Raw genomic sequence first — 14,612 nt, 5'->3', positions numbered from 1 at the left:
GTGTAATCTTTTTTTCCCCAAAGTCCTGCCTGGGCCCCACTATCTCATTCCATCCCATAGAAGCTGGTAAGGACAAGTGTCCACCAGTAATACCTAGCTCTTAACATCTCATAGATGATCCCCATACAACGGAATGAAGAAGATTTTTCCCACTGCCTCTTCACAGTCTCTCTGCGGATAAGTTTAGGAGACGCCTCTCCCTGATTGGTGAGCAGTTCAAATCCTGAGATGTAAATACGCTAGTCTCGTACGTCATCAGTATAGACTGTCTACTTAATCCAGGAAAGCCAATCCCGAAAGAGCAGCCAATCAGCTGCTTAAGGTAGAGCAGAGCTTTATTTGATACACTGGGGGTCAGTGCTCAAAGACAGGGAGTTGCCTAGTAAGGGTGTCCTCTTGGACAGACTTGACTAATAGAATATAAGTGATTAATAAAGCCATAACCCATTCTCAGGAGGGGGCCTAACTCTCTAGAGAGTGTAAAAGAACAAAGCCTTTCTCAAAGACCTGACCTTCCTCTTAGTCCTAGGTTCTCACTTCGTAAGTTGTGTCCAACCCATGCTTGAAGAAATTCTGCTCTGGAGAGTCATTATGGGCCCTAGGTAGTGTGTGATTCCTGAGCTTGGCGGCCCTTCACCAGCCCCTTCAGAGACCTAAAAGGAAAGATGTAATGTGCTAATTGTTTCCCTTCCCTTAGCTTACCTCGTCCTCTGTCTGGATATAGTTAACACCATCTGGTTTTGCTGGAGTCTTGTAGCTATGAAATAAGGGGAAACAGATCGGATTCCTGTGATAATGGGACTTCAGGTGGCAAAGCAGAACTGTTCATTATTATTTTATGTTTATTTTATTTTATTTTATTAATTATGTATTAATATTTGGGGAGGAGGACAACTAAAGGTATTTTTTGTCAAAATGAGAGCTGAACTGGGAGCAGCTAGCTCTGCTTAAAGCCAGGCCTGGACCTTTCCCCCACTCAAAGCAGCTGGGCTTTCCCCATCAACTACTAACCCCTACAGGAGCCCTTCTTCCGGAAGGGGAAGGTCCCAAATGTATCCACCCACGCTACGCTTCTGACCACAGTAACTATGAAAAGAGTTAAATAGTTTTCCAGCCTCCCTCCCTCCTTCTGGTCACTGTAACATCATTTCCTTTGATAATTATTATGCCGTTAATTTTAAACCCTTCATTGCCTGCTGGCAGGTTTACTGATAATCCTTTATGATTGCACAGGGTTATAAGAAAGCTCCACTTGTTTTGTCCAGCAGAGGAATCTAAACATTCATATTTAAAGTCCTGCTTCCCTAGCATGCATCCGCTTAGAATCATATTTAAATGAAGGGATTGGGGCCTCCAGCAGACGGGGAGGAGGGTCTTGCTGAAATGTGACACTGAACTAGGCCAATCCAGCTTCCATCCAAGGTTACACAATCCACGAAAGAAGCTCAATATTTAACTAAAATGTCTTTCTGTTTCTGATCATGGAAGCTATTTATAGTCTGACCCTTTGGCTCCCATAATGCTGCAGTCTTAAATGTGCCGCACTATTCAGGAACACAAGCCCTCATTGATGGGATCAATTCAGAAATGGCAGTTTTAATCCAAAATGTAAGTGCTGGGATGTACCCATTAAGACGTGCTTTCCAGCCTGGGACTGTTCTCCCTCACACGTTTTCTGAATATGTCCTGATGCTTGTACTGATTACACAATGAGCTGTGCTCAGTAAATCCCTGACTTCTAAATGCCAGCAGCATGTGACCACAGGAAGCATCTGCTAAGCTACTACATAAATACAACTGTGGGATGGTTGGGAATTAGCAGGGCTAAGCCCCGTCTCTGTGCAAAGCACCAGAATGTTAGAGCAAGGCTTCTTCCTCTAGCCGTTCTTGTCAGAGGAGACCCCTGTGTTGCAAATATGAGTGGAGACTTGCCACGGTTAGCCCGTGAGCACACCAACTTCTTTGGGCCAATTGGCGTTCAAAGTGCCCCTGTGGAGCTGGGTTGAATTGGGCAGGTCTAGAGAGTTAATTGGGGAAATAGGAAGTAGTATTTAAAAGTCAGGCAGTGACCCACGCTCTAGCCAGCAGGTGCCATGCCCTGTTATGAGAGCTGCATGCCAGGAAAGGTAGAGGACTGTGGGAAAGAAGGTTGCAAACCTAGCCTTACCTTTTCCCAGTCTGTTTGGTGTTCACAAAGTAACCCCTTCTGTAGGCACAACAGATACCAAGCGTTATCAGCACCAGAACCACCACCACCACTAGGACTCCACCAACAATCCCACCAATATTAAGATCATCTGGAGAGGAGAGAAGGCATCAGTCACTGATCCCCACAGGTATCCCAGCCTTCCACCTACACACAGACTAGCTGGCACGAAACCTTCACCCCTGAGATTCCACCCACCCAGTAGCATGATCCCTAGGTATGTACCTACTCGAGCAACTCACCCTGCAGCTGCACTTCTATTTTTAGCACGCTAGCTCAGCCAGAGCTAATATGGGTATGTCTCCTCAAGCTGGAAATGACACCTTCCAGCTCCCACATCAACATATCCAAAGACTCTTCATCTCAGCTTCACTCCACCCTGGCCCCTCTTCTGCCCTGCCCTGTCCGTCTCATCACTGTTCTCTTCCCTCTTCTTTCCATTTAGCTTGTCCTGTCCTAACTAAACCCACCCCCTCAATAAAACCATGGCACTAATAAGCCTTTTGCTGCCATCACTCTACTTGTTATCTCTCTTCCCCCAGCACCGTGTCTGATGTGTCTATTCACACAGCATGCTCTTCAGAGCAGGGACTGCCTGCCATTCTGGGTCTGGGCAGTGCCTAGCACCAGGTGGCCCTTAGGTACTACTGTAAGAAAATTAATTATAATTAATATAATCAAATATATAAATCAGCTAAGTAACCTCAGGAATCATGAAGCTAATTGACCCAATCAGTTCTACCCTGTTTTCATTTAGCGATTCTTTTTTCCTTGCCCACATTTTGTCATTGTGTTTTTCTATGTTGTAATTTAGACTTTCACATGCCAGGAGCCAAGGCTCTGTCTCATCCGCCTGTACAGCACCATGCTACATCTGTGTGGCTCCAGAAATTATCAGGGATTTTGGAAGACCCAAGAACATACTTGACGCTGTATGAGACACCAAGAAAAACCAGCCCCCAACACTGCAGACCTTCTGATATATAAACCACCACTTTCTAGAGGTAGGCAGAGCCACTCACAGATTTCCATCTCCTGTTCCTCACACTTGGCGGAGCCGGCGTCGTTTGTTGCTATGCAGTAATAACGGCCAGTGTCACCCTTGTGCACGGCAGCGAAGACCTGTTTCGGAGGAAGCATAACGTGTCAGACACAGGAGTCGGAATCACAACCTTTCCACAAACAGCAAACAAACAAGTTAGACGCTACATCCAGAGATCTAGGCCTTATGGACCTGCAGGAGGATGAAATTAATATACACAGGCATTTCTTTGTTTGCCTTTTGATCACACCAAAGACCTGCAGGGAGTCCCCACACCTGCAGCCTGGAGATATTCTCATTGCACGGACTCCAGAGAGGCCCAGAAATTAACTAAAGGTTCACTGCTTTTAGATCATAGCGCAGGAGATCACTGCAAAAGACTTCCCTCAGTAACACAGGCTGCAAACTGGACCCATGACATTTCCCCCAGGGAAATACAGCAATCAAGAGAGACCTTTCAGGGCCAGAAAGGTTGCTTCTCTTCCTTTTCTACAGCACTGAGTTTTTATGGTGATACGTTGATTAGAAACAGAGAGAGAGAAGTGGGGCGGGGGGAGCTATGCCATTCCTCCCCCCTCACAACAGCTTGCTCTGCCCACTCTCTTCCAAATGCAAAGACTACAACATGGGGGTCATCTCTTCTGGTCCCATGGAGTTCTTCTTCCCCCACATCCTCCTGTTGGACTCTGCAGGCCCTCAGGGGGCTAGAACCCCAGCTGTTCCAATTGTTCCCTCCTCTTCAGTCCACTCATAATCTGGGTGCAGGCAAAGAGCAACCCTAACAGAGCCCAGCAACAGCATTCTCAGTCATTTCCATAAGAGCATTACCAAAGTGCCTGTTCCAGGGTTCAAGACGAAGGAGGAATTACGGAATTTGGGGGTGGATTTGGAGTCGGTCGGTAAGGGTTCACTGTTGTGGTACCAGCTGTAGGTGGACTCTGGGTAGCCTTCGTTCTCGTGGCAGTGAAGGGTCGCTGTTTTGCCCACCGGAACAGCTTTAGGGACTCTGCACTTGGGAGTGACTGGCTTCACTGGGAGAAGAGACACAAAACATGTGAATCGCCTGGCCCAGCACCCTGCTGCACCCCAGCTATTCCCCTTGGAGCACAGAACAGCGATTCAGCTGGACCCTAGCTCAGCATAACCAGGGCTGCTTCCCCCTCCAGAGGTGATGGCCACCACCAAAATCAGATTGTCTTGGGAAACCAACAAGGCACACTGGGGGGCCCCGAGCTGAAGCAATACCTTGCACTGTAAGCCAGATGTTTATCTCATCTACTATGTTCGCATCGTCAGGCGCTGCCACTTCACAGCGGTAGGTGGCAGTATCCATGCGGGTGGTGTTTTTGATCACCAGCGATGTCCGGCTAAGAATTTCTGCACGAGTTACGAAGTCTCCTGGAGAAGGGAGGAGAGAGAAGGAACTCATGAAGAACAGGCAAGACTGGCATATTTCCAGCTGTGTCCTCCACCAATGCATGTTAAAGGCTACAGCTCTGTAGTTCTGAGGGAGGGGAAGAATCTGACTTGCAAAGTGTAACACCTGCTGCAAATCATAAAGCCAGAAAATGAATTTCCAATCCCAAGCACTCTCCAAAATCCCAGGGCTGGCAGTGCTGGAGTAGGCAGCCTGCTCCACCTTAACCCCCTTCAAATAAGTGGGAAGTGGCACTGCAGTGACTACCCCGGAGAGCAGCTCTTATCTGGAAGGATGGTAGATCTTCAAAGTTTCCTATGGAACAGTCAGAGACTGCATGCAAGGACCATGGGTCCAGGATTACGGGGCCTGCAACAATTGCATCTTCGCTTCACCCAATAAATGGTCCCACATAAAGGATGCAAAGTTCCCCTTCTGTTCTCACTACAGCTCTTTGTGACACCTCATTGCTGACCATTCAGTTGAGGTCTGACAGCAGGGAAAGAGGATCCAGGATTCACTCAGTTCTGAACCTTGGCTGACCAACATAGGTTTCGGAAGTAATTAGTAGGAGAACCAAAATTCCTGCATTTCACAGACGCATTTGTTCCCTGCCTTTATTGTTTCCGTGGTTATAAAGAGGAGAGGGGCAAAAGGGCAACAGATCTTCATACCTTGCATTTTATTGTCAAAAAACACATAAGAGGTGTCACCGTTTCTGATTTTCTTCCACTCGATCCTGGGATTGGATGTTGTGGTGGATTTAATGATGCAGGACAGCTCCACACCTTGCAGCAGAAATAAAACAAATACAGATTAACAGGGAGCAGCTGTGTTTTCGCTCTGCTCCGAGCTGCCTCGCACACTGTTATACTGGGAGATGTCGCCCACAAAGCAAAGGCCCCGTCTTTCATCTGCCTCACAAACATGAATGCCGCTGGGTTCCAGGAACCTTTGGGGAAGATGGACCTCGGCCAGCGAAAATAATAGCAATGCAGATAGCGACCTCTGAGAGAAAGGAATACAGTCGGCATGACGGTGTCTGATTTATAGCAAACAATCCCTCACGGTGCAGGCAGCCGGCATTGGCTTCGTTGCTAACAAGCATGCAAGATGGAGCAAGTGTCATTATTGTCTCCCAGAGCAATGACTGAATTATAGCTGTCACGCTGGCATTTACGAGAGAATGCTTCAATCTCATCCACCATCTCCCACCTCAGTGAATTCAGTAGCCCAGTCCCCTCTGCAGGAGGCATTTTCATCTCCATCTTATAGAAGAGCAACCCGACGCTCAGAGAGGGGGCAACTCCGCAGTGTTACACTGGGCGACTGCACCAGGACCAGAAAGAAGATTTACATCTCCCAAATCCCAGTCCTCTGCTTTACTCGCAACACAACTCTCTCCCGCATGTTTAAGTCCAGTGCTTCGGTCCTGCCGGTGTGCTCCTAGACACTGTCCCAGCACTCTTTAGGTAACCAGAACAACCTCTTATGGCATTATCGGTACTTGTGTTCTGGCACATCTCAAATGCAGCACTCACCTGCTGGTTAGGCCTCACTTCAGTTAATAACTTAGGTCTGATCCACACCTAAAACTTAGGTCCATCTAGTTACGGCGCTCAGAAGTGCGAAAAATTCACACCCCTGAGAGACTTAATTAAGCCAATCTAAGCCCCAATGCAGACACCGCTAGATTGCTGGAAGAGTTCTTCCAACGACCTAGCTGCTGCCTGTCCAGGGGGTGGATTTACTACAGGGATGGAAAAACCCCTTCTGCGGCTGTAGCAAGTGTCAGCACCGTCACTGTAGCGCTTGTAGTGTAAACTTATCCTTTGGCACACGCTTAAGTGCCAATGAGTTCAATGAGACTTCAGTGGCACTTCAGCAGAGCCCTTCAGTTTAACTACTTTGCTAAACAGGGAGAGATGTAAGAACACGCGTAAGCACTTTGCTGAAACTCAGGGCCTTAGTTCTGCCTTGCCCTACACAGCATAAAACCTGAGATGTGTCAAGTCTTCCCAATTGATGCAAATCTACAGCTGCAAGGAAGTGTCATGATCACATTACGGAGTCAACAAGCACTTACGCTGGAATTCCTGCACCACGGGCTTTGTGTTGCTAGATGTCAGCTCCACGGCTAAGATTCGATAGCCTATAAAAACAAACAAAAGGGAATAAGAACAGCCCAGCTCATCAATCCTACAGTTACAAACTTACTCCCTGGTGAGAAATCCTCCAAGCCAGCTTCAATAAGGACCAGCTTCCCTACAACAAAAGCTCTCCCTGGCCTCAAATGCTGGGCCAGCCAGCCATTAGCCTCGTGTTTATTTAGAAATCAATCTCAGTGCAAATACCAAAGGTTAAAAGCAACAATTAAAGAGGCATTGACAAACTGGCACAATACCAGCAAAAGACTCTTCCTCCAGCCATGCGCTCCTATTTATAGGGTGGACAAACACTCACTCAAAAAATGGCCAAAAGTGGCTTGCAAAATAAGGACTCTGGCATTCAAATTAATTTGACAGATGAGATAAAGGGAAGGAAACACACATCTCAAGAATTTAATTCACTTTCTAAACTCTGGAATTTGTTAGCTCTGGCCATAGTCAATACACAGATTATATACTTATTTGTATACTTTGGGAATCCCTCAGATTAAGAGGCGCAATAGAAATGTACAATGCATGGTTAATACGCCATAGAAGGCTGTTCCAAGAGAAAGCTGGACAAAAAGGGAAAGGGCAGCTTTAGGGCTCAAACTAGGCACAGTTAGGGGATTGGAATTAAGCAGGTTCGGTGAATTCCTGGCCTGACTGAGGTCAATAACAAATTTCCTAATCGCTTCAGTTTGGCCAGGATTTCACAGTTTTGAGTGGAATGTTCAAAAGTTCTCAGCAGCAGCTTGATTCTGCTCCCATCATCAAAAGCCACCTTTTCCACTGGCTTCTCGGGGAGCAGCGATAAGCCAATGCAGAGTGCTCTAGAAAATACCACCCACCATAGGCAGCAAGCCCTCCGTCTGCCATGGGCTGTTTTCATTTTCAGTCGGCCCTGGTTTCCCCTTCTTGCTGCTATTCCAGCCTCTTGAATGTTCCCAATTAGTGCTGCAAGCTTTACCTCTTTACAGCATTCTCCTGCTTGAGACCCAGCCAGCCTTTTATGGCTTTCCAAGCATAATAACGCCTTTCATCCAGGCAGGGCTCAAAGGGGTGCACAAACCATGTACATGCACCACCACGCAACTCTCCAAAGAGTTCTTCTGGGGCAGAGGGAGGCATCCAGCTAGCATCCGCACTGCCCATCAGGAAAACTGGACCACCTGAGCAAACCTTCTCTCTCACATGGAGAAATTTTTACAGCTGAGTAGTCTAGTACCAGCAGGGTCCATCATCTCCCATTTAAACATACCCTCCCACAGAGTATATTCCATAGTCCTGTCTCTCAGTGATGGGGTAAGGCACACAAAATAGTTTACAGCAATAGTGCACTAGGGCCCAGCATGGAGACTCATTATTAAAGACCTGATCCAAAGCCCACTGAAGTCAATAGAAAGATGACCCCCACCCCCATGGGCGTCAGTGGGTTTTGGATTAGGCCCAAAGTCAGGAAGATGAAAACTAAACCATCAGTGACCTGATATGGACAGAAATCAGGACCCTGCTTTATCCAGGATGAAACAGACAAGACAAACCGGGAAAGGGACTCGAAATGAGGCATGGAGAGGAGGAAAAGGGCCTACATCATTACGACAAACCACTGGAAATTCCCATGTGCTTGGTATTTCGGGTGAAAACATTTCAGATCAACAACCAGCGATAAAAGGAAGTTAAAATTCCTACAGTTGGGTGGATCAGGAGGATACAATGAAGAAACTTTGCCTTTTGCTGCTGGACTGGGGGGTTTTTAAAAACCACCTAAGAGAGATGAGACCAACTGAAAGTTGATGGGCCTGATGCTCCTACACCCTTTAGCCACTTTTGGAATTCTCCCCGCTAGTTATCATCACTCGTTATTTGTTAAGTGTTGACAGTTTGCTCAATGCCATGTTGGGCATAGTTCCTGCCCCAAGCAGCTTTCTCAAAAAAGACCATGATGCTCTGGGAGGTTGGTGAAGTTTAAAGACCATAACTCCAGGAGAATCATTGCACAGGTGAAGGCCACAAGACATTGCAAACTAGCAAAGGCCCCAGCCAAACTACTGTCTTACGAAGGCAAATTACTCCTTGCCTCTGCACTCCTCTCCCTCTCAGCATTTGGAGACATGTGTAGAGCACTTTGGAGAAGCCTACTATTGACTCAAGAAGGTGACAATTCTGATCCTGTAAGGTGGTCAGTCAGGGTTAGAATGAATCACAGTGCAGTATAGTGGGCACTTAGCCCTCTGGGGTCTGGATTTGAGTCTGAAAATACTTCTCCTTTGGGAGCACAGAAGAATGCCACCTTCCTTGCTAGATCTCGGCAGGTAGAAGAGGAGGCTCCAGTCTTGGTTTAGTATCATCGGAAGGCAATGGAGTAGTTATGCAAAGCCCAGGTGCAGGCCAGCAGTGAGGGAGAGCGGAGCATATTTATACCAGTTCTGCGATTTCCAGGCTTAGCTCTGCTGAATGGTAACCAGGCCACACAGAAGCTGTAACATGTTCCTTTCCCTTCACTCTCGCGTTGATCCTTCTTGTTCCATCTAAGATCCCACACGGCGAATCTGGTTTTGATCCTTACTTTCCTTCCTGGGGAGCATAAGCAGATCCCAGTAATCCCAACAAAAGCCCAGAGCATTAAAGTAACCAGCCATATGAAGACAAGCAACAAGCTCAGGAAAATCCCTCTGAAGTCCCGACACACTTTTAAGCAGGCTCCCTGTTGACGGTGGGCCCATTTTGTTTTGGAATTGAGGTTTCCCACCCACAGGCTGCAAAGCACACATTCCCTCAACTCCATCCCCCCACTGTCCATTGGATGTACATGCCCTTTCCTCACGGTCACCACTTTGCCGATGCTTCTGCTGCAGAAAGGCATTTGCCTTTCAAAAACCCACACTGACTAATGACTCATATTCTCCTACAAGAGAAAAGTCTTTTCTGGACAGCACTAATTAGCCAAAACGCCCAAGGAACAGAACATACTGATGAGGATGCAACTGGTGAAGATGCTTTTTCCACTCGTGAGCCTACACCAGGAGTCGGCAACCTTTCAAAAGCAGTGTGCCGAGTCTTCATTTATTCACTCTAATTTAAGGCTTCGCATGCCAGTGATACATTTTAACGTTTTTAGAAGGTCTCTTTCTATAAGTCTATAATATATAACTAAACTATTGTTGTATGTAAAGTAAATAAGGTTTTTAAAATGTTTAAGAAACTTCATTTAAAATTAAATTAAAATGCAGAGTCCCCCGGACCGGTGGCCAGGACCCGGGCAGTGTGAGTGCCACTGAAAATCCGTTTGCGTGCCCCCTTTGGCACACAGGCCATAGGTTGAATACCCCTGGCCTACACAATGGGGCGTTAACATTCTGAGAGGCAGGAGGAGCCAAAGCTTGGAGAGGAAGAGTAATGTTTGTCCCAGCTCCTGATCTCTTCCCTTGTGAAGAACACCCTCCTCCAGGGCTCTGTTGTGTGCCAGGACTCCATTTGTCTTATCTTTGGAGACTTGGATTGATCTTGCATAGTGGAGAGGGTTTGGTGAACAAAGCCCTGAGCCTGATTTGCAGAAGGGCTGGGATGAAGCGAATGGGAGCTGCGGGTGCTCATCACATCCGAGACAGGCCCCTACTCCCTAAAGGAGTAATGCACAACAACCACCACAAGTAGCAGCATCTCCTGAGGCCAGGAATAGTAGGAGGGCTCTGGGCGAGAGCGAGGATGCGTTGGAGTGCTAGAGAAGACAGTTTGCCCAGCAACTGTGCTCCAGTCTGTCCTAGTCTATCTCATCAGCTTTGCTTTCCTGACTGCACAGATGCACCCAAATGATATCAAAGAGGGGTGCAAACATTGCCTTCATGAGTTAAGAGAAAACATCCACGGCTGCAGAAAAAATGAACCTTTCATCTTTTGTACTATGTGCCCTTTTTTAAAAGAAGGAAGTTTTCCCAGAGCCAGAACGTCCCATCAAACAGATAATGGTGACAACTGCTACAGAAATACATCTAATATAATACCTGTTACCGTACGCTCCCGATTATCCCAATAGCATAGGGGACATAGATGTTATTCAGACAATCGAGAGGGCAGGAGCCATTCAGCACCAGGGTAGCTTCCCCTGCTGCCTTTGGCTTGTCCTCTTCCTCCTCCTCATCACGGTCCTGGCCTGGGGTCTCTGCTCTATTATTCAAACCTCTGCATAACCTGAATTCCTTCCTTGTCGCCCAGTGTGAGATACATAGGGGACAAGGAAGGGATTCAGGTAATGCAGAGGTTCAGATAATCGGGTTTGGGACAAAATATACTGTATATCGTTTCATGTGAAGGTGGAGGTAATACCCCACTAACTAAGGGTGGTATGCTATTCAAAGTGAGCGGAGATCCTACTGGCATTACTTCCCAGGCAATAGGATTACAGCATGACGCTGACCCTTTCTCAGCTCTTGGAAACATTACTCACCCTTTCCTACCGATTAAAAACAAGAGATTTATGTTGCCCCATCAGGCACAAAGCAGGCCAACAACAGGTTTAAAATACAGAAGCTGGGTGCAGTTCCCAGATTATGATGTTTATGGATTGTAGGCATGGTGTAGCTGTGCCGCCTTAAATCAACCCGAGGGCAGATTTATTGTTCACAGTGCAGCAGAAGAGGGCTGCAGCCAGGGAGCTCTAACCCGCAGCATGGAAGGGAAAGCCAGGCAGGGAGCAACAAACTGAGCAGAGAGGGCTGCAAATGAGCCCCACCAGCATCAGTCTTACTGGGACAGGAGAAGCCATTAAAAATCAAAGATCTGAGCTGTTCACACACTCTGCTGTTTAAGTAGAGGGGAACGCTGTGGTATGTCAGATACCACTGCTGCTGGAAAATGCTGACTATTTTAACGGCAACCACGGAATGTGCATTGTTTGGTGTATTCCATGATCATGAGTTACAACCCTCTCTTTAGAGGAGCCTATGTATACTCATCTGGGGAGAAATTCCCCCCAGCACAGTGAGTATGCGTTATTGAAATCTCACCGGAGCCTTCAATCCAAGAGGTGAGTGGCGTAACAAGGCTTGTGCCGGAACTCTTATCTGCACTGGCATGCATCCCGTCCCCAAAGCCCTCTGCATTCCTCATGCTGACAAGCTGCAATAATGCCAGCAGGTGCAGCGCTGGCTGGGTACATCGTGAACTGGGAGGGCCCAGAGAGACCCAAGGTTGAAGCCCAAATGCCACCAGAACTCCATACAGGTCAGCGCCTGCAGTGTATTTCTGCTCTTATTTTGGCTAAGGAGATCCAGCCCGTATAAATACAGCCCTGCGCAAATACAAAATTTGTATCCCACAACCGCTCCGCGAGTTTTCATTTGAGATCTCACATGACATTTTTTGATGAACCAGAACGTACCTACCAGACTCAGGAGATACCTGGACTCCCCTCTCAGCTGGCATTAAGAGGTTCTTGGGTCACAGGCACTGTAAGCTAACTTCTCTCGGAATTAAACAACATGGCTGGTAAAGATTCCCAATCAAGTTGTTGCCTCAAACCGAGCTTTGATGTGAGATGGCTGAAGCGGGGGGGGGGTCCAACAGAGTGATTGATTGTTACCAAATTTATAGTTAGTTGATACATTCATTTATCTTTTTTATAAAATACACTGTGATGGGATATGTACCCCATGCTGGCAACAAAGGGTTAATGAGGGCCTGAGCAGCCAATTAACACACCTGGTTGCACCTGGAGGGCCAGGCCAGGCCTAATTAAAGATGAGTCCCAGCTGGGGAAGGAGCTGGCTGGGTTCTATAAAGAGAAGAAGCCCAGAGCACAGGTGTGGGTAGGGAGAAGCATTCTGTAGTTTCTCTCTGAGTAGCAGGGAGTTGACCCCCTTGGCCAAAATGGGAGAAGGTAGCAGGGGTGAAGGAGACTCCTGCATTGGGCCTGAGAGAAGGCAACCCACAGGCTGACAGCCCTGGGGGCAGACGGGAAATAAGGGTCCAGACTAGGGACACAACTCTGCGGCGATAGCCCCTGAGAGTCAGCGTCCTGCAGCAGCAGAGACCTGGGGAGGCCCCAGCATGGATAAAAAGTTTAAGCCCAAGGATGGGGGCAGAAGCTACTTCTGTTGTGGTTTGTGTTTCACTCTGGAGTCGGGCTGAAAGACGGCAGAGAGAAGCCCTGAGTCCAGAACAGTGGGACAGGGGAGGAGCCTTGGAAGGGTGCAAGATGGCAGACTGATGACCAGTGTTGCATGCGACACTGTCCATTTGGGACACGGACACCCTGGCAGGGGAGAAACTTTAGAGAGACCTGGCTGGTGGGCCGAGTCATGAGAAGAGAGACCACTAAAGGCAACACGGCAATCAGGAGGGGCATTAGACAAGGAAAGAGCTCCTACACCATGCCCAGCCATTTGGGGATGCACCAGCGGTGAGTTAACTCTTTCTTATACATCCGCCCCCCAAAAAGCAAGAGGGAGGTCCATGGTCCATTATCCTGGGCTCTCCCCATCACCACAAAGTCTTTGGTTGTGCAATTCAGCATGCATCTAAGGTGTGTGAGAATCCTATTACAAACCACACACTTATTATGCATTGTTACTCTCCTGGCTATTACTTCATGTAGCAAGAGTGCTGCTGAGTGAGAGTGAATGATACGCTTTTAGGCACTAGATGCATGGCAGCTGAATGCTGTGTGTGTCAACATGTTGGACTGCCAATTTTGAGAAGCACCCTACAGTAAAGATGGCGCAGTGGAGAAAGCAAACACCTATGTCAACCTACTGCAAAGGGTGACAGCTAGGGCAGCCCAGCTGAACCCCGTGCTGATCCCTGTCACGCCAAAAACATGCTAACTGTGTTCCTGCAAGAAGCGTAACAGTTCCCATTTTTGTCGGTCAGCTTGTCTGATGGGGGAGAGCTAGCAGAGTAGGGAAAGCAGCAATGACTAGTGGACAGGGGAAGGGAACAAGACTTTGGAGAGCTGCTTTCTGTTCCTAACTGATCTTGAGTGAATTGAGGGCCTAATTTTCAAAGGAATTTGACTTTCTGCACCTCTAAAAATCAGGCCCTTACTTACTCTGTGCTTCAGTTTTTCCATCTGAAAAACAGGGATAATGATACTCAGTCACCTTTGTAAAAGGCTTGGGGATCCATAGATAGGAAGTGCTAAATAAGTACAAAGTAATCAAAAGGCCAGGACATAATTAGATGGATCCAAAGATCTTTGATACTTTTGCCTTTCCCAGAAGTTCAAAGGAACTCAAGCATGGATAGAGCTGGGTTTATTAAAGGAAGTCAAAGCATCCCATTGCAATCTTATCCTTGCGCTACACCCAGAATACCCATTAGCCATTTCTCCCACATGGTGTCGGTTGTGCAGTTCTCAAGAGCCCTGCTTTTCACAACCTGATTGTGGCTTTCAGTTACACCTGCATCATCACCAATGCACTAGGAAAGTGGGGTGCTCTGTCTCCCTCTCCCGGCTGGTCCACATCAGAGGTTTGTGAGCCGGCTACTGCTTCCAACTAATGGCCTTAGGCTGGAATTCTGAATGAGCCCAAGGGAGTTAGGTGCTAGCTCCCATTCAGAGTTAGAGACAGGGACCAGATTTACAAAGGTGCAGACTGGTGCCTACTGGGTTTACAAGTGACTTAGGCACCTAGCACCTAATGTCTTTAATTGGATTTAGGTGCCTAACTCACTTAGGCACCTAGTGGGATTTTTTTTTTTAAAGCTCCTATCAGCATCTTTAGGTGCTTACAGGCCTTCATCAATTAGGCCTCTGGTGCCTAACTCCTGTAGGCTCATCTGAAAATCCCACCCTCAATC

The 14,612-nt window shown here is 47.5% G+C and overlaps 1 protein-coding gene across 1 annotated transcript in view; it reads right to left on the bottom strand.

The window, feature by feature from the left end:
* JAM3 (junctional adhesion molecule 3) overlaps positions 1–14,612 on the bottom strand; it is a 39,636-nt gene that overhangs the window by 2,896 nt on the left and 22,128 nt on the right. The window contains exons 2-8 of the mRNA XM_037882304.2: positions 6,752–6,817; positions 5,340–5,453; positions 4,494–4,646; positions 4,077–4,279; positions 3,229–3,328; positions 2,168–2,297; positions 703–757 (exon numbers count right to left, since the gene is read on the bottom strand). Coding sequence (XP_037738232.1) covers positions 703–757; positions 2,168–2,297; positions 3,229–3,328; positions 4,077–4,279; positions 4,494–4,646; positions 5,340–5,453; positions 6,752–6,817 — 821 coding nt within the window. The remainder of the gene's footprint in view (positions 1–702; positions 758–2,167; positions 2,298–3,228; positions 3,329–4,076; positions 4,280–4,493; positions 4,647–5,339; positions 5,454–6,751; positions 6,818–14,612) is intronic.

The sequence above is a fragment of the Chelonia mydas genome, chromosome 22, assembly GCF_015237465.2.
Source record: "Chelonia mydas isolate rCheMyd1 chromosome 22, rCheMyd1.pri.v2, whole genome shotgun sequence".
Taxonomy (NCBI): Eukaryota; Metazoa; Chordata; order Testudines; family Cheloniidae; genus Chelonia; species Chelonia mydas.
This window is presented reverse-complemented; position numbering and strand designations above follow the sequence as displayed.